This window comes from Antedon mediterranea, chromosome 4, assembly GCF_964355755.1.
Source record: "Antedon mediterranea chromosome 4, ecAntMedi1.1, whole genome shotgun sequence".
NCBI lineage: Eukaryota > Metazoa > Echinodermata > Crinoidea > Comatulida > Antedonidae > Antedon > Antedon mediterranea.
Window position 1 is genome coordinate 4,831,137 of NC_092673.1, and position 18,701 is coordinate 4,849,837.

Genomic DNA, 18,701 nt, shown 5'->3' on the forward strand with positions numbered 1-18,701 from the left:
TTGACTTATTTGACAATTGACAATTATTTGACTTATTCAATTTTTTGACTTATTGAATTATTTGACTTATTCAATCATTTTACTTATTCAATTTTGTTACTTATTCAATTATTTGATTTAGTCAAGTTTTTTTTTGTTATTTTCATTTATAAGGTCACTTGGACTAAAAACAAAAAAGGACACTTTTACTTTTAAATATAAGTCATGAGGAATAAAGCAATAGCGGATCAATAGATAATATATGCATTATATATTACATTTGAAAACATTAGTCAACTGCTTTAACCACACGACAAATAACAGGTTCTCTTCTAAAGAAACTCATTTCTCTCATTTTAGAAACGTTATTAGTGTTTTATTCCTGACTATTTACAAATAGTTTTTTAACAGTAGGTTCTGATTGCTGTATATTACTTTTACAGATCAGCTAAAATCCACTGTCAAACTTGACCCTACTTAAATGTTTTGGCATCAATGCAAAGCAAGTTTGAAAACCACACGTGACCTCTGACCCAATTGTGTGATCGGGTTTAACTGAACCGTATAAAAAAGTATTCTTCAGTTAGAGGGAGACATGCATTTTTTTGTACAAATTGTAATTTTTGTGTTCATATTAAATATTTTTAAAATATGTCATATGTAGATGTTGTATGAATTTTTATTTATGGTTTGATAAATAACAATTCTATCAATGAAGGTTCATTCCGCATTGGATAAATATCTTCAATTTCAACGATGTGTTGAATTCCGGGTTGGACATAACTAGTTTCATTTTCAAAAATTGTTTATATTTTCTGAAAAGGTGTGGCTTGTTTGTGTCAGTATAGTAGTTTGTTTTCGTGCTTTCGAACTCTGGTAAATAACCTGCTTGAGTGCAGACATAGAACTACAGATTTTAACCAGGATTGAATAGTGTGGTGTTATAATTATTACAAATATATTCCACTTGCAATAAATCATTGCAGTTCCCTATTATTAGCATAATAAGTACAACACTTGTGTGTATACCATCTTACTAAAAATGGTTTATGCAGCCAGCCTTTATTAGAGAAAATGTTTTTCTCCAGACATATTATGCCTAAGGCTGCGTTTACCCGAGATCCAAATAAAAAACTAGAACAGCACTTTAGATTCATTAATAAATCAGTGATGCTGTTCCAAAAAAAACAATAATAAATATCCATAATCAATAATAAATTAAAGTGTTCTATCTATATTTTTATATATATACATTTATATAATCATTTTTAATAAACAAAATAAAATAATTCTCCTAATTTAAGCCTTCGTTACCTGGGTTTGGCCTTAATATTAATTGGTAAAGACCTACAATTGTTTCTCTCCATTGTCTTGACAACGGGTATTGGTTGACTAGATGTTGCCAGTTTTGAGACAGGAGATGATGAGGGAGATGCTTTCTTGGCTTGCCTCCCCTGGCTACTTCTCATCAACTTGGGTTTCTTCCTCAGGGCAAAGATACCTTTCTTGATAAGTGATGGTTCACTCTGAAAGTATTTATTAAACCACAAATATTATTTCTTTCTTTCTAATTTCATAAATCAAATTCATTAAAAAATTGTGTATCTTTCTATTAAAAAAAAAATACAGTGGAACCCATGTTCAGGGGCAGCCCTATTAAGGCAACAGCTTTCCTGTAAAACAAATGAGGGGCAATACAGCCAGCCAATAATCTGGGTCTTGAAGGTGTCTCCTTTTAATAACGATTCTACTGTATATAAAAATGAAACCAAAATTAAGAATGTCTACATTAGGACTAAAGCTCTGTCTACACTATCAAACTTTATGTGACAACAAATTTGATGTGCCTATATATGCACATGATGTCATATCACTACCATATTTGGGCACATCACACTTTTTTTGTCAAACTAGTTTGATAGTGAAGACAGAGCTTTACACACTCTAAAATGATATGCCTGGTATTTCAATGCTTAACATACCTTAATTGTTTGAACCGTCTGTGTTGGGACTTCCTTTGCGGGTTGGGTTTGGACCGCAGAGGCAGCAGGAGCACCTCTGTCTACTTCCACGGTAACAGGAATTGGTAAGTCGCTAGAAAACAAAATAACTTCATTAATTTCCTATAAAAATAAGTGGCACTAATATGTTACATTTGTAGTTTAAATAAGCACTGATGATAGTTTTTAAAAACCAATTAACTGGTTTAGTCTCAGTACACTTGTTACAGCTCCTAATTCCAATTCTTGTACATAATCAAAGATGAATCACAATACATAACTTATGAACACAAAACCCTGTAGATGATAATACAATTAAATATACCTGGCATAACCATGAAGAAATGGACAACTTTCAGCTTTGTAACATGTAGATTCCTCCCAGAAGCGACATGTCGTTGTGCTAAGATCATGCGAGAAGCGACAGTCACCCTTACGACACTTTCCTTCCAGATAGAAGCTACACGGCTTTGGTTGAAGCCCTGAAGAAACGAAAAGGTTAGTTATAAACAAATGGAATGTTATAAGCTTGAAGTGACCCTAGCAGTAGAGGGTTAGCTTTAGTTGATGTATACACCTGGTAGTCATAGTCGTACAAAGTGAGATAATATAAGATAGGGAGCTTGCGATTTACAATGAGCTAGGAGCTATTTACTAGTTTTAAAAGATGACATAAAAGAAAATAATACAATGCAATAAAATAATGATATAAGGTCAGAGTTTGAAGGCATATGCCCTGAATGATGAAGAAAAATATCTTGTACTAGAGCCTATGCATTATTGTCACTCAAAACTTAAATCCACTGTGTAGGGGAATTGAGGGAGGAAGCACATCCTAATCAGGGCCGTAGCCAGGATCTGTCAAGGGGGGGGGGGAGGGAGGACACTGCCCCGCCCCCCCCCCCACTCATTTTTTAAAATGACATCCCTAGATGACCGGAAATGGTACTCTCGCACATAACATTCATGATAAATGGCACATCTAATTGGTCGGAAAAGACACTCTCATGCAGCAACCAATGAGCAAAACCGTCGTATTCATAGTTTTTTTCTCCTCCTCACACACGTGGGCTATTTAATCGCCGATTGTTATGATCATTCATACGTCTAAGTGAATCCCCGAAAAAAGCACACTTTGTGTGAGAAGGCAAATTCAATGCTTATTATAGCTCTATCTATATTTATTTACAGAAATTTGTTGAGGATAAATATTAATCAATGTAAATAAATGATATTGATGCAGTTGAGTAGCCTACGTATCGGCTGGTAGCCCTAGAAAAAAATAATCGGATGCTATAATGTAAACTACAGTACATGATACCATAGATATTATAGTGTAATATATTAATATTCACTATAATCCTCTATGATGATGATACACGTACTATACTTCATAGCCACACATTTTTTATGTCTTATTTTCTTTTTATCTTCTAATAGTAATCCACACTCTAATAGTAACCCTTCTTCTAATAGTAACCCACCTTATAAGTCAATCTATAATAATAATCCACTACTCTAAAGCCCCTTTCTCACAGATGTGCCTGCAATATACCGGTACAGTGCTGGCGTCGTGCCGGTATCGTTATCGGCATATACCCATTCTCATCGGACTATCGTGCCGGAAATATAACCGGTATATACCGGCTTTCTGTGAGAAAGGAGTCGGGCATATTCGGCCAATAAAAAGTCTCTGACAAAATAATTATTGAGGGCGCCCTTTATTGTTATTATTTTTGTCTAGCGATGATATGGCGGCGAATGTTAAGTTACAGATTATTATCTTCCTTTATAGCATATTTATGCAATACATGCTATGTACAGTATATTGTGCATATATTATACAGGTATAGCAATTAATTTGCCGTCATCGGCAATCTGTAAAACACCTTAGAAGGCTGTAGGCCTACAATTTACAAGGCGACGAAAGGTCAGGCACCAACAAACAAAGAGCTAATGCTGGCCTAGCCTAGCGGCCTATATAGATTATGCTACAAATTTCTTCTTGTCCCCTTATTTTAAGCAGCTCTCTTATCTCATTATCCCTCCAGTTCGACATTATTATTGTTAATTGAATTGAATAGGCGCCAAAGTGATACACTTGACTGCGCAAGGTGTCAAAGCCTCGACGGGGGGAACCCCGGAATATAACGGCAATACGTTCTCACAGAATGCCCGTCTGGCATTGCGGGGAATATCCCTAGAATATTACTAGGTCTAAAGCAGGTCATGTCGATGCCGGCATGGTGCCGGCATGATGCCAAGACGACCCGTTCTCACAGAAAACCATACCGGCATGGTAATGGTATATTCCCGCAATATTCCTGGCACACAACTCTGTGAGAAAGGGGCTTAATAGTAACCCATGGGGTTAATATTATAGTCACAAAAACTATTGACAAAATTACATTATGAATTGAAGACTGGTCGTTTATGATGCAGCCGTATTTTGAAAATAAGGAGATAATGCATGTTGATCTCGGGAGTGGGGGAGGATTGAGTGTTTTTGAGTTTATAAAATAAAGTTAGAGTTCAAACAAATTTGTTTATTCGTACTGGTTTATTATTTTGCTATGATTTGCTGACTGATTAGTAATAGTAACCCACTACTCTAATAGTAATCCCCCTTCTAATAGTTACCCACCCTTAAAAAACAATCAAAGAATAATAGCCCAGGGTTACAATTAGAAGATTTACGGAATAGGCCTACTTTATGCATGCTGACTGCCGTGACCTAAACAATAGGTACGCGTTAGTCTGGCGGTGTCCTTTGTACGAATCGTTCGTGCACCAGCTCACTGTATGAGTACGATACACACGTCAATATCATGTTACATCCAGGGATTTCAAGGTTCAGAGCTGCGGCGTTTGCTTTCGTATTGTACGCGGCGTACAACTCCATAGGTCTGAACCAGGATCGGCAATTCATTTTGCAACTCTTGGAAATTTACAGACACGTATCGCTCGACGTACGCTCATACAGCGAAGAATGTATCGAGTTATTCAAGAACGAGTTTACAAATTTTTCAATTTACGAATAACATTTTGTACTGTGTGGAGCACGTATTTGGAGGATTTTCAGAGATGAGGGTGAGGGGATGGGGGTTCGCAGTCGGTTAAGGGGGTTCGCTGTAAAGGGGGGTTTGCCCGAACCATAAACCCCCCCTGGCTACGGGCCTGCTAATTTCTCTGTATGTACCACATAACTAGTTCTTACTGTATATTGCAAATATAAATCTATAATTTCTAGTATGAAAGCCAAGCCCTAATTATTCAACCTCAACATTTCTTACTGTTCTTTATTCTTGTCTTTTTCTTATATCCATGGCCATTGGTTGCCCGCTCTTCACTTTCCTGTAACCATTTCTCTTCAAGATCACAAGAGAATACCACTTTCTTGGGCATCTTGTGTTCCTCAATATTTGGTACAAAAACATCATCTTCATATGGAAATATCTATATAAAATATAATGAGTATTTTTGAAAGTGGATGGTTAAAATGGATATATATATTAGACTGCACAAAAGTGAATGCAACTTTTTTCTTCTTTTTTAGTAGCAAGCTTTTTTTTCAGAACAGAAGGCAGAAATTTACTAAATCTGCATATTAACTGTTCTGTTAATATTGGGATTGTATTTTTGTATTTGGTTTAACTTCCAAAAATGAAAGCTGGTTAATAATAACATAGGTATTTCAACATTGTAATTTGTATTCAAATTGACTGTTTGTCTTTACAAAGATGATGTAGAATTTAAAAGTAAAAAAAGATAAATTAACAGTACCTGTTGATCATAGTCTGAATTGACAGTTGGATCATATTCACCTCCACTGCTAAACCCATAATTTGTATCAGGATCGATATCTCCACCACCAGTCTGAAACCACATTGCATGCCTCGGGCATGGCTGGCCAATGTCAACAACGTTAGCATTACCACCAACATTGGTTCCTTTACCACACAGACAAGGTAAATCTGTCTGGTCATCTTTATGAAGATCGAACACTTCACTCATGTACTCTGCACCTGTCAAGTATGGAGGAGTTCTTGTTTGAAAGTTTGTTGGAAATGATGCAGAGATGATATCTGGTTCTCTTGTTTGTTCTGTATAGTAAGAACTGCCTTTAGGATAAATAGTTCTTGGTTGATTACCGTCAGATAGGTATCCTGCTTCTGAAATATCCCACTTGCCTATCTTTTCTAGATATCTTTTGGTGCAGTCCATCGATAGTTGATGTTTAGTTGTGTTGGACATAACAGGTTTCGATGTAGAGTACTCTATTCCATCAAACGATGGTAACAGTGCATTGCCTTTGTCGCTGTTGAAATTCTCATCTCTGGCCACGGGCGAGTCTTCGGAAGAAAAACTCTCTCTGATTGGTCTGAAATGTGTTTTCGGTGAGATTAGCAGATCTTCAAACTCTCTGCGACTTTTTTCGTGAGGGCTCATAGCGTTTCTGTGTCTTTCAAAACTACTGCCAAAACCAATTGGCTGACTCTTTAAGTTTCTGATAGGTTCAGGCTTTGTAATAGCTGGTTTGATGGTTGTTAGACTGCCACATAAGCTTTCAGAATCACTGGCACTTTCAGTTGTTTTTGGTGTTGTTGAAGGACACCATGGGATGAAATCATACTCAGCCTCTGATGCCTCTTTCATCTCTTGCTCAAACGATACCGGTTCATTAACCTTTGACTTGATATTACAAGCCGTTTTCAAACTTTGAGTAAGTTCCAAAATATTCTCAGTCTCTTTCATAACCTCATCAAATAGTTCTTGATGAGTGTCCCCAGGATGCAATTCAGAGTTATCATCCTCTTCAACATGTCCTCCAGATCGTGCAAAGTCAAACCGTGACGAGTTCCTCCTCGAAGTAACGAACACTGGGCTGTCAATACCAGCATCTTCACTGCAGAAGGCTCCTCCGGTATCACTGTTATAATCAAGAGCAGAGTTCCTTCGTGATGACGAAATAGAACTAACACTGCTTGATTTTCTTTGCACTTGAGATATATGCTGTCGTCGTGTGATAACAGCATGATGCAGAAGTTTAGAATCTAACTGTGCTTCTTCGTTAAAAGGAGTATCCCAAAGATCACGCAAACTGTCATCGTATGGACTCTCTGTCCTGCTACTACAAACACTATTCAATTGACTATTATTATGGCTAGAATAAGGGCTACCATACACACCACCTTCAATAAACTTAGTTTTTCTCATTAGTTTACTCAGTCCAACCCCATGGTGACCACAATCCCAGGTCACAATTTTCGGTGGTTGAACACAAGACTCCTGCATATCATAAGTAGACCACATGGCATTGTTCACATCTCGACCCGATTGCTGAACGGGCTGATATCCACAGTTTAATCCGGCTGTTGGTTGGTAGGCATCCTGTGTTGGATGGGTAACAAATGCCACTCCATTTTCATCTTCAGATGAGTAGTGCATGAAGTTAGTAGTGTAGTCAGCTCGCGACCAATGCTGCTGTTGATGTGTAGTGTTGCATCCTACTAGTGCCATTGACATTTTCACATGTTCGTGATCATGCTTATGATCACAGATTTGAAGTAGGCTATCTGATAACGAATCCGACGCAAAAGACCTGTTTGACCTTGCGTCATCTTCGATATTTTCATTAGCTCCAGTAAAAATGGTCAGAGATGTCACAGTTTTTTCATCTCCTACTGTTGCCATCTCACTGCAGCTTTCCGTATTCCATGGATTAGTGGTAACCTTTGGTTCGTCCGACTTCCATATGTCTGCTAAATGAGACCTGGAACCAAGCAGCTCTTTCATCTGTGAGCTGTCTTCATCTCCATCATTCTCACCCTCATTTTCAATATTTCTGTCAGGCAATTTAAATCCCAAACTATCACCCATCACAAAACTCAATGGCCTCGGAGTATCACCGAAACCTTTCGATCCAATTCTTGGTAATGTATTGCACTTAAAATTTCTTGCACTGCTATTTCTTAAACCATCTCCAAAACCTTCCAAACCAGTAAAATCTTCTCGCTTCCTATCTATAGGGAGGTCTTCTAAGACAGCCATCTCATCAATAATTTCCTTACATAGACTTTCTGTAATAGAGCTGACAGCATCCTCTAATGTACTGTCATCCGTGGTCTCACCCATGACTGGACTGGTTCCCTCGGAGCGATAGACTGTTTCAAATTTACTTTTCTCAGATGTTGTACTAAAGACATCCATAACAGGGTCCACATACCAGCTAACATCTTCAGCATCGGATTCATAAGGAGTTTCTCCTTCCTGTTTCAACAATTCCACTTTCGTTTTATCTTTCCTTTCTTTTACAGGTAAATTTTTTTTGTTTGCTTTTAATTCTTTTCCATTATTTCGTGGCTTCTTCCTATGTTTGACGGTGTTTTTCTGTAAATCATGTTTATAATTACAATTGTCGCTATCTTGGATAGAGACGTTTGGCAAGCTCTTCGGCCGTCGCTGAAGATTAGACTCAACCGGCGAATTGCTGTGACGTGATACTGAAGCTGATTTACTTTTCGTTTCCTCTTTTTTCGATAGCTTTTCAGCAAATGTTGGTGATTTTTTCTTGTTATTTTTCTTGTAAAAACTTTCATTCCAATCTGTGTCTGTGTGTAGAGAAGGGAATGCTTCGAAGTACCTGTAAAGAACGTGCCAAAAAGATGAAAATTAGCAGTTATTTGATTTGATTTATTTTGATACTATGCCATATATGTTGATCTTGTGATAAAAAAAATCTTGAATAAGAACAATAAACTCAGACTGTAACCTTACTTTTTTGAAAAGGTGTAGGATGTAGCTTTTGAGTTGGCCCTTCCCACAATTTTAACAAAATGAGAAAGACTAAAAGTCAATTAGGTCTACCATCAAATATTCCATCTACATTTTTAGAAGGATTTAGATTGATATGTCATAGGTATGAGTATTCTAGACGTTGATTTCAGTTCTGATGATGAGAATAGTATTCGTCACAGTATTTTAATTAAGTTTTCCTGTTCATTAAATGCATTACAATTTTGATTTTAACTGTTTATTGATGGTATCATACATGATAGATGATAATGTAGATATAATAAACCAGGTACTGTATGTATAATATGAACTTAATATCTTTCAAACTACTATAGCACTTACTTCATTGCTTTATTTTCATCCTTTGAATTGCTTTTTTTGTTTTCTTTTTTGACTTGTTTTTTTTTCCCGTTTCCATTTTCTCGCTTGCTTTGTTCATCTTGAAGTTTCTGTAGTTTCTGACACAACTCCTCTACCAAACCCTCAATACCACATTCCTAAAAAAAGAAAATTATAATATATTTATTTCAAATAACATACTGTACTGTAGAGTAATAAAAGCCTAAAAACATGATACACAAATGCAAATTGTTAGTTTCACATTTAAAGGACACTCCTCTATCACCAAAATACAATCTACATTGACTTTTGGTTCCTCATTTTATTAAATATGAAATACGAATAAAATGTTTTGCTATCAGAATGCACACAATGTTATTTAAAATTCAACTTTCATAAGATCCGTAGCCTACTATTTACATAATACACAATACAATATAATCATTATGTGGCTCTTTGAAATTGGTTTGAAGGGAAATACCCTAAAATCTTTTGAGTTGGAAAGTTGGAAATCAAACATATTCTGGTATTTGAACAGTATCCGTGTACAGTAGTTTATTCTTGCATATAATTATAAGTTGAGTGACAAATGCAACAGAATATCCCCTAAAAATGTTTTAAAATATATCTTCTGTTTTATTTTACAATCAGTGCTTTATTTTTGTCCATCCGATAAAAAAAATGTATTTACCGTATACAGCAGAACTAAATTCATATATACCTATAGTACAGTACAATTTATAACCCATATGAGCAAAACTGACAAAAATAATTATATAGTGTTTTGTCAATTTTACAACAAATTAATTCATTTATAGTAAACGAAGGCCAGCTTTAAACTACTATTAAGTACTAGTCACAATAAGAAGGCCAAGTTCGCTAGTAGTAGGAAGGGATTATGTTAAAAACCCAAGAGGGACAAAAGGGTTTTTACAAAGGAAATATGATTAATGGGTTGAAATGGGATAAAATTATTTCCCTTGTTCAGTAGTTTTACAAATGTCTGGGTTTTAGTGTACAAACAAATTGTACTATTTTTATTTATGAAAGTAAACAATGAACTATTTTCAATTACTGTAAATTCTTACTGTATAAAATCATATTGAAAAAAAAAATCATTCCTATTATATTACTAGAGTAAAAATAAGACTGTTTGGCTGTCTACAGTACCTGTGTAATAGTTGTGACAATTTAAAATTTGTAATCCCAGACCTATTGTGATTTTTCTCAAGGTAAGCACAAAATATTCTATTATTACTCAATTGTACACGTGACTACGTAAATGTATATACAGGAGGGCTAAAAAAAGTGGTCCTAAGTACAAAAATCATTCAATTCAAGTACATTTTCTACTGCATGCACAGAGTTCATTTCAGTACCAACAAAGCCGTTAAAGTACAAAAATCATTCAATTCAAGTACATTTTCTACTGCATGCACAGAGTTCATTTCAGTACCAACAAAGCCGTTAACCAACACTTACCGCAGTTTATTTATTACTTCAGTAGTACATACATAGGCAACAATAACATTGCCAACAAACATCACAACATACACACAAATTAAACATGTGGCACCTCCTGTTATTTGAAAGCATACTTTGCAATATACAGTCCATAAAATAAGTCTCAACAGCTGTCTACTCTGTATAATGTGTTTTCACATTCAGTAATCAAATATATCAAACACACAGTATACATCATTTAATACATGTATTATTTATTAAGCATACCACATCATGATTTTAAAATCTGTTCCTAATCGGACAAGTTAATTAACAGTCACTTTCTATTAGGGTAAATAATCAGCTACAAAACAATCTTGGTTGCAACACAGCTAGACAATGTACAATACTGAAAATTCCTGCTCTAAAAAATATTTGACATCTTACAGAATCAAAGATTACGATTATATTATTGTGTAATCACAAAGCCGCAATTAAATTCAATGACCTTGGTTTAAAACGCATACTGTAGTATTCATTGAATACAAAAAGCATAACATGGTGCATAACAATGTGTAAATTCTGTAATTCTCAACAACAATAAGTACTCAGAAAGCAAGACTATTGTGACATACTGTAGAGAAGTCACATTTGAATCGGGAAATAAAACGATTCTAAAAATGCAGTCGGCTATCAAATACATCCTCTGAATACTAGGAAATAAAATAAATGAACCAGTAAATTAAAAACAAACAAAATACAACTCAACAGAACTGTTTATCAATTATACAGTACAATAATTGTGATCTTGAGGGACATACTGTACTGTACAGTACATATACAGGGAATAATTTCGCCAGCAAAAAGCTATACAGTACAACTAAACAGTACCTTACTGCAGTGCTACCGAGTCACTCACAAAATTGTGTAGCAATTTTAACATTAAACATAACATTTATGTTCTAGACCCAGTTTCATTAGACCTTAATAAACACAATTTATTTATTTATTATTGAAATAAGCAGTATGGCACACATTCTATTAATGTTTTATGATTTAAGTTTACTACAGGCATTTACTGTAGTACTGTATTGCATAATAATGTTCAAAGGCTAAGTACAGAATATTGGTGATTACATAAACTTACTACTTTAATGGAATTTGCCATAATGTTCTCTATGATGATGCTCACTGTTTGTTATGATACTCATAGCACATTCGTAATTCAACTTCAAAAGTTGACAGCAAAAAATCAAAATATGAACGAATTAATATATATATTTTTTGTACAGTAATTAAATAATAATTCACCAAAATATGTTTTAGATTAGAGTGTTTGTACTGTGTTTAAAAATGTATGTTATGATTATCTGCCAGTGTGTGGCATTTACAACAAAATGTTTTATTAATAATACAATAGATAGGTTATCATAATAATTGTGTAGTAAGTGTGAATTATCCTACTCACTACTGTACACTTGACATCAATTAATCAGGAAAATTATACTATAAAACCTAAAATCAATAAGTAACGTGTTGTTATGGTGAAGAATTACATTTCTAATTGATTTCACGTCAAGTTAATATCATACTTTCATTTCGTTTTGCATACAATGATAAACAAGAATTTACAAGAGCCAAGCCAGCACCTCTTAGCAGCGTACACCAGCTCAAACTGACATTTTTAAACTTCGCACCTGCAGGTGAAATGTTTTAGTTGGTAACTAACCATGATACAGTAACCTTGGAGATGAGATGACCTCTAACACAAAATTATCCTCTATTATCCGAGTATCAAGACGAATAAACTCCAATAATAAGTTCCAGTGAATGAGGGCATGACAAACCCCCATAAAGGTGCCTAACAATAGCGTCTAGGCATTGTAAAAAGTAGCATCATAGAAATTCAATCAAACACGCAGACTGAACAAAAACATTAGGATGAGGAGATCCTGTTAAAACCTCCTGTTCGGAGGCACATGTGTTTTGCTACTGCCCTGACAATGGCATGCGTGGTATGTTGATACTGTTCGAGGGGCCTCACTATATATGGCCTAATTAATGGAGGCCGGGCCTATGGCCAGCACTGTAAAGCCAGCCTGCCAGTCAAGCAGACAGTTCATAGTTCATAAGAGTGGAGATAAACAATGTTGTATGCTTATTATTTTTGGCTGAAGTTCATAACAATAAACTAAACTACATAACTATATTTAATAAAATAGTTTAAATCCACTATTTTAAAATTAAGTTGAGAAAATTACTTTGAATAAAAAAGAAATTATTTATTATTTCATCTAAAAGTGTTATTATATTCATGTATACTGTGGTAGGAAACAAAACGCATATTAATTTGCACTTCCTGTTTTCCTACTCTCTCTTTAATTAAAATAATCTAATTAATTACTGGAAGTATTGTTTATTAATTAATATATTTAACTTGAGTATATTCAATTGCATGATTTAATTAATATCAACTAACATACATACTGAACTCACAATTAAATTAGTAAACTTAATAACATGAACATGTATTTAATATTTAACTGGAAGGAGGTATAAAGTTCGTTTATTTTAATTGGTTTATACTATGTTTATATACAATGTCAATTGTACATTAATGATACCAAGTGTAAATATTTATTTCTCACTCATGGATACACTGTACTTGTAGAGGCCAAAGTGCACAATATCTAACAGTCTCAATGTACAGTACTGTTACTATAAATATACTTTGAAAATGCTCCTAAACAGGTGCAGATAAATAGGGGGGATGGGGGTGTGTGTAGCCGGCCCGGACACCCTCTAAATTTTACAACTTGTAATGCAAAATATACAGTAGGACATCAAATTAAGTCCATTTCACTACTTTTATTCTCTGGAACCAACCTCCCCCCGCCCTCACCCATCTATTTCAAAATCCTGGATCTGCCACTGCTAAACACTAGTATTACTATTACATAACTACTTGCCCAGCATACAGTGATCAAATTTTACTAGAATGTTAAACTGGGAAGAAATAATATTAATGACATAATTCAACATTGAATGACAAGCAAATATTATGTTGGATAAATGACCTAATGTTGTCTACAGTCGGCTATGACAGCAGGAATATACACACAAAAACCAATACTCATATAGAAACAGGATACAATACAGAAAAACAGGACTTCAATTAATACTATGGGTGTACAGGCAGTTGATTGCTTCCTAGTGGGATGTTACAACCACGGTTTCATGGAATGATTTTATTTTAGTGGTTAAAACAAATCTATTTTGAGGAAAGAATAAACAAAACATAACAATAAAAGAATGTTGTACAGTACTATTTAAATAAATGTTATTTTAATTGATTAATTCAATTAAAATTGTGTTTAGTTGGGCGTGGTTGTTTTAGGTAACAGTAGTGAGTAGGATAATTCACACTACTTACTACACAATTATTATAATGATCTTGTGTATTAGATCTCTCATAGTTTTTATTTTGTAAACCTATAGAGGTACTGGAGGACAATACTGTCCCACTGTCATAATGTAATGGGGTGTACTGCAACCTGTTATAAACACTGTCTTACTGTCCACACTGTACAATTACTGTACTGTTTGCCAATTTTGGCAATGATTGTTTGAACGTCAACGTGATGGTGAGGGGGGATGATTATGTGACAGGAAGTTGTCTCATAACTAAAATGAAAGTTACATTGATAGAAAACATCCTTTGTAACTTGAAACACTAGAAATTTTAAACCACACATGAATCATCATAAATTAACAAATTTATAAAGTAAAACAAAAAGCTTTAAAAAAAAATTGAATATATAGATAGAAAGCTATACTTAAAACAAATATAGCAATTAATTAATGTGTATTTAAATTGCATCTCTAACATTTATTTTATTCAGTTCACAACAAAAAGCGATGAAACCGCCACTAATATGCCCTTCTCAATCACACCTACAGTACATTTTAAAAGTTGGCTACAATGTTTTTAATTTTATAGGCACAAATTTCAGATGTTCCAACTGCCAAGTTAACAAGGTGCAAGGAGGTTAACAATACATATTGTTAACGAATTTAACGTAATAACACGTTTTAACAGATTTGACGCATTTTAAATTCATCACAAAATACCTGGTCTAAAATGTAACTTGATTATTTCACCCTACAGTAATTGTGCAATACAAAATATTTACTAAGCACAGAGTAGGGACATAACAACCAACAGAATATAATATACTGTACTACACGCAAGGACACAGTAAAGTTCAGACAAAGAGACTAAATGAATTTTATAAAACAAGTCCGTATCCATCTACAGTAGTCATAAGTAATTCAGAAAAGGATAACTGATTTCTACTAACTAGTTTAAAAGACATTGAAACAAATAAAAGAAAGTGAATTATAAAAAAATTAATTACTACTGTACTAGTAGCTTAATTAACCTAAACACGTGATCAAATTGCTACAATAACAAAAGAACTGATGTGATGAAACATCCCCCTGCAATCAAACTTCAAACGGAAACACTCAGTGTTTAACGACAACTAGCTTTCAATGGTTACCATCAAATCATTGCTACAGTTTTCAGATTCCTAATCAAATAAAAACTTGCAATAAAGTTACTTACTTCTTTGCTTGCCATGACACTTGACTAAAGGCGATTGTAAAACGCGTCAAACTCTTAAGAAAAGGTAGATGGCCGACGAGAACACATACAGGAAATTGACAGGAAAACAACCAATCTTATTTCCGTGGTTCCACGTGTGACTCATCGCATAATTTAACATATCACTTTAGGTACAATCAGCAGAATCTTGATTTACCACAATTATTGTGACATATCCGTGACAAAATATTGAAATAGCCAATCAAAATCACCATCTGATCGTACGCTGCAAGTTTCAAAGTTTGTCAAACTTTATCAGGCGAAGCACGTTGTTAATACATGTTCGCTTCGTTTTTTAACAAATTACTTTTACGAACGTCCTAATTTAGGCAGAGAACCCTGGGGTATTATACTGGTAAGCAAACTCACAAAAAGTGATTTTCATAGGGTGAACTGTCTTCTAGAGTGGATCATTTTGGTCACTGGAATATGCCTCACAAACTTGATTAAATATGATTGATAGTGAAATATTCAAACTACTGTATCTACTGTATAAAATGTGCTAATTTATCTTAACATTAAACAATTTCATAATTTAAATTTTTAATGTCAGAAAAATTTTGTTTAGTTTTCACTTTTATATTACATAATTACAGTACAGTATATCATACAGTATCTCATACAGTATCTCAAACGATAATAATAAATTTGTTGAATTGTATTTACTTGCAAAGTAACGTACTTGATTTCTAATTTAAATTATGTTTTTAAAGATCTTTAATTAATATCAAATTCCTAAATTTAAAAAAAATATTTATCTACTGTATGGTTGGTACCCATCACACTGTGTACTGTACAGTATTTATAAAGTTGGCATAAAATATGCTAATAACCAAACTAGAAATCAGCGTGTACAATAGTATTAATGTCTTATCAAATTAACCAGAGTTTTAATGTCTTATTAAATTATCCATAGTTGTGCTTCATGCCATGTAATAGGTAGTTGTAAGTTGCCAACACAGCACAGCATCTGACTGCCCTGGATACTATGTTACTAGAGTCTATTGACCCTTAAACTATGTCCACTAAAACAAAGTACAGCTTGGATGGATACAATGATAACTAACTTGACCTACATCTCTATAGCATCTACACTGTTCACTGAACACGGTTGTCAACATGTGTAGAAGATAAGGATGATTTTTTTTTAATTTAAAAAACAATATTTCTATAACTAACAGTGAACACTCCAAACCTAATAATTAATATACTTTTTCAGAACATTGATCTACAAGATATTTTTTTTAATTGATTTTTTTTAAACATTGATTATATTGCTGTACAAGAATTAATTTAATTATTATTTTATTGAATTGACTTTGTTTTGTAGCTTCAGGTTTAATATACGCTCTACCTTCAAATCACATTCTGACTCCTATTTTAAATTTGTTTACAATGTTATTGTTATATAAACTTACCTGTTCTGTAACAGACTGAAGGCACTGCAGAACTGCAGTCTTCTTTAGATCCTCTGATGACCATGAATAGCGCCCTCGTTTGTTTCCTCGACATTTGCCTCTTGCATCTTTTCTATACATCGAATTGTAATCAAACTCGGGCTCCATTTCATAGTTATCTTGCTGCAGTATACTAAGAATATAGTGAGAGTAGATCATTGCATCTATCCCTCGTACCTCCAACTCCTGACCAAGCCACACCTTCACTGAAGGCAGTGATGGAACAGACATGGTGGTCTTAATTTCGTAATTATTCAATTACTTAAACTACGACAAACTATTTCATTGGAACTTTTTTTAATAGTCCAACGAAAATGCGTTTGTTTGAAGTTAATCGATAGACATCTTAAGCCCTCAGTTCGTCAACTGAGGGCATGATAAGATGCGTGCTGAGGGAGAATGGATGGGTGACATCATCGGCAACTATCGTGGCAAGAATGTGAAACAGCACCAAGCTGGTTGCAAAAGTCATGTTGTTCTAATTACAGTTCATGTTGCCAAGTTCGATGTTGATTCTCAACCTAGTTTTTGTTTAAAAAGCAAAGAGTTTATATTTTTAAAATATTTCTAAACTTAAGTTTTTCCTTCAAAAAGATTTAAAATTGTCTGCTATTTTGTATATTACAGTTAGGCCCATGATTTTTACCTGTTTTAAATACAAAATGTATAACATTCAGCAGTTATTTATTGCGTAATAACACACAGTTTGAAGCTGTTTTATTTCAGCACAAAATGTTGACATGAACAATAATTAAATATTTCCTGGTGACACATTGCTTTGTCAAAACTATAAATTAGCCAAAAATATGATATTCAAATGCAGGTGTTATTATGCGCAATTTGAACGATTTGGTAAATTGAAATTGCGCAAGAAAATCTGCCTGCAATAGGCCTAATTTATATATCACACACAATGTTAAATGAATTAGTAAATAAAAGTGTACAGATTACAGAACAGTATTACATAATATCATTTACATTAATTGCATCATTCAATTAAAAAAATGTTTACTTTTAAATAATAAGTAGTATGTCAATATATAAAGGGCGTAACTGGGCCTTGGCTAACATGGATCGGCGTAGCTAGGTCCAGCCTAGGCTATATCTATATTTTTATTTTAGGCAGGGCCAGCCCTTTTCTCTCTCTCCTAGCCTAGCAGAATAGCTAGCATAGAGAAGGGGAGAAGGCTAGGCTACTAGGCCTAGACCTAACGCTAGCCTGATTTTGGATATATAAAATCAAGTTTTGCACAATTGAATAAGAACATAACAATTTGTGCATAATTAAAATATAATTCAACTTTTAAAAAACATATAAACCAATAGAAATTCAATAGTTTCAATTAAAATTTTGCCTACGTACCATCGAATAAAAATGATGAAACACAACGATCGAGAGTTCCTCCAACGTTGACTTTTGACCTGTTGTGTGTGTGATGATCTGTCTGCGCATTAATATCATCACTTAAGATATTAATATTTCTCCCATCCATTTCTCTCTCTGAGCCCAGATAAAATAGATTTTAATATTGTAAAAAGTGAATATTATTTTTATGCTACCTAATAATACGTACAGTTTATTAAAAATTATTCTCAATAAGCAATATATAAAATCATCGAACTATTTTATCAAATGCGGATCTCTTGTATATCTTCACCATGACAAAAGAGGCGCGCGCATTATGGATACTTGATTGGTTCAGAGTACACTAATTGATATTCAATCATGATTGGGACGACGCGGAACTTATAATTAAAAAACGGGATCATGAAACACTAAAAAGCTTTTTACGGAAATAATAACAGATTAAATGTTTCCTTTGCATGTACTAACCAGCGTCATTATCAATTTAATTCTGTCGCTACAAAAATTAACATTTAATCTACCATTCTTTTTTTTCAAAACCAATGTAAATGTTTGTGGAAAACAATAACGAAATAATAAAATGTGATTTTCCCGTTGGATTTTCTACCAAGTTAATAAATTAAATTTTCTCAAAATATTGCAATGGTTACAGGCCA

The 18,701-nt window shown here is 34.0% G+C and overlaps 1 protein-coding gene across 1 annotated transcript; it reads right to left on the reverse strand.

The window, feature by feature from the left end:
- Window positions 1-696: 696 nt before the first annotated feature.
- LOC140046412 (uncharacterized) lies at window positions 697-18,100 on the reverse strand. Its single transcript, XM_072091058.1, has 8 exons — window positions 18,043-18,100; window positions 16,641-17,200; window positions 9,117-9,271; window positions 5,763-8,622; window positions 5,273-5,435; window positions 2,305-2,461; window positions 1,962-2,073; window positions 697-1,505 (listed from the first exon to the last, which is right to left on the reverse strand). The coding sequence occupies exons 2-8, from the start codon at window positions 16,908-16,910 to the stop codon at window positions 1,290-1,292; spliced, it is 3,933 nt and encodes a 1,310-aa protein (XP_071947159.1). The 5' UTR covers window positions 16,911-17,200; window positions 18,043-18,100; the 3' UTR covers window positions 697-1,289.
- Window positions 18,101-18,701: the final 601 nt, after the last annotated feature.

Coding starts and splice junctions, on each gene's coding strand:
- LOC140046412 (XM_072091058.1), bottom strand. CDS start 16,910: ATGTCTGTTCCATCACTGCCTTCAGTGAAGGTGTGGCTTGGTCAGGAG. Junction 9,272..16,640: donor TTCAGTCTGTTACAGAACAG/GTAAGTTTATAT, acceptor TTCTTTTTTTAG/GAATGTGGTATTGAGGGTTT. Junction 5,436..5,762: donor ATTCAGACTATGATCAACAG/GTACTGTTAATT, acceptor TATTTTATATAG/ATATTTCCATATGAAGATGA.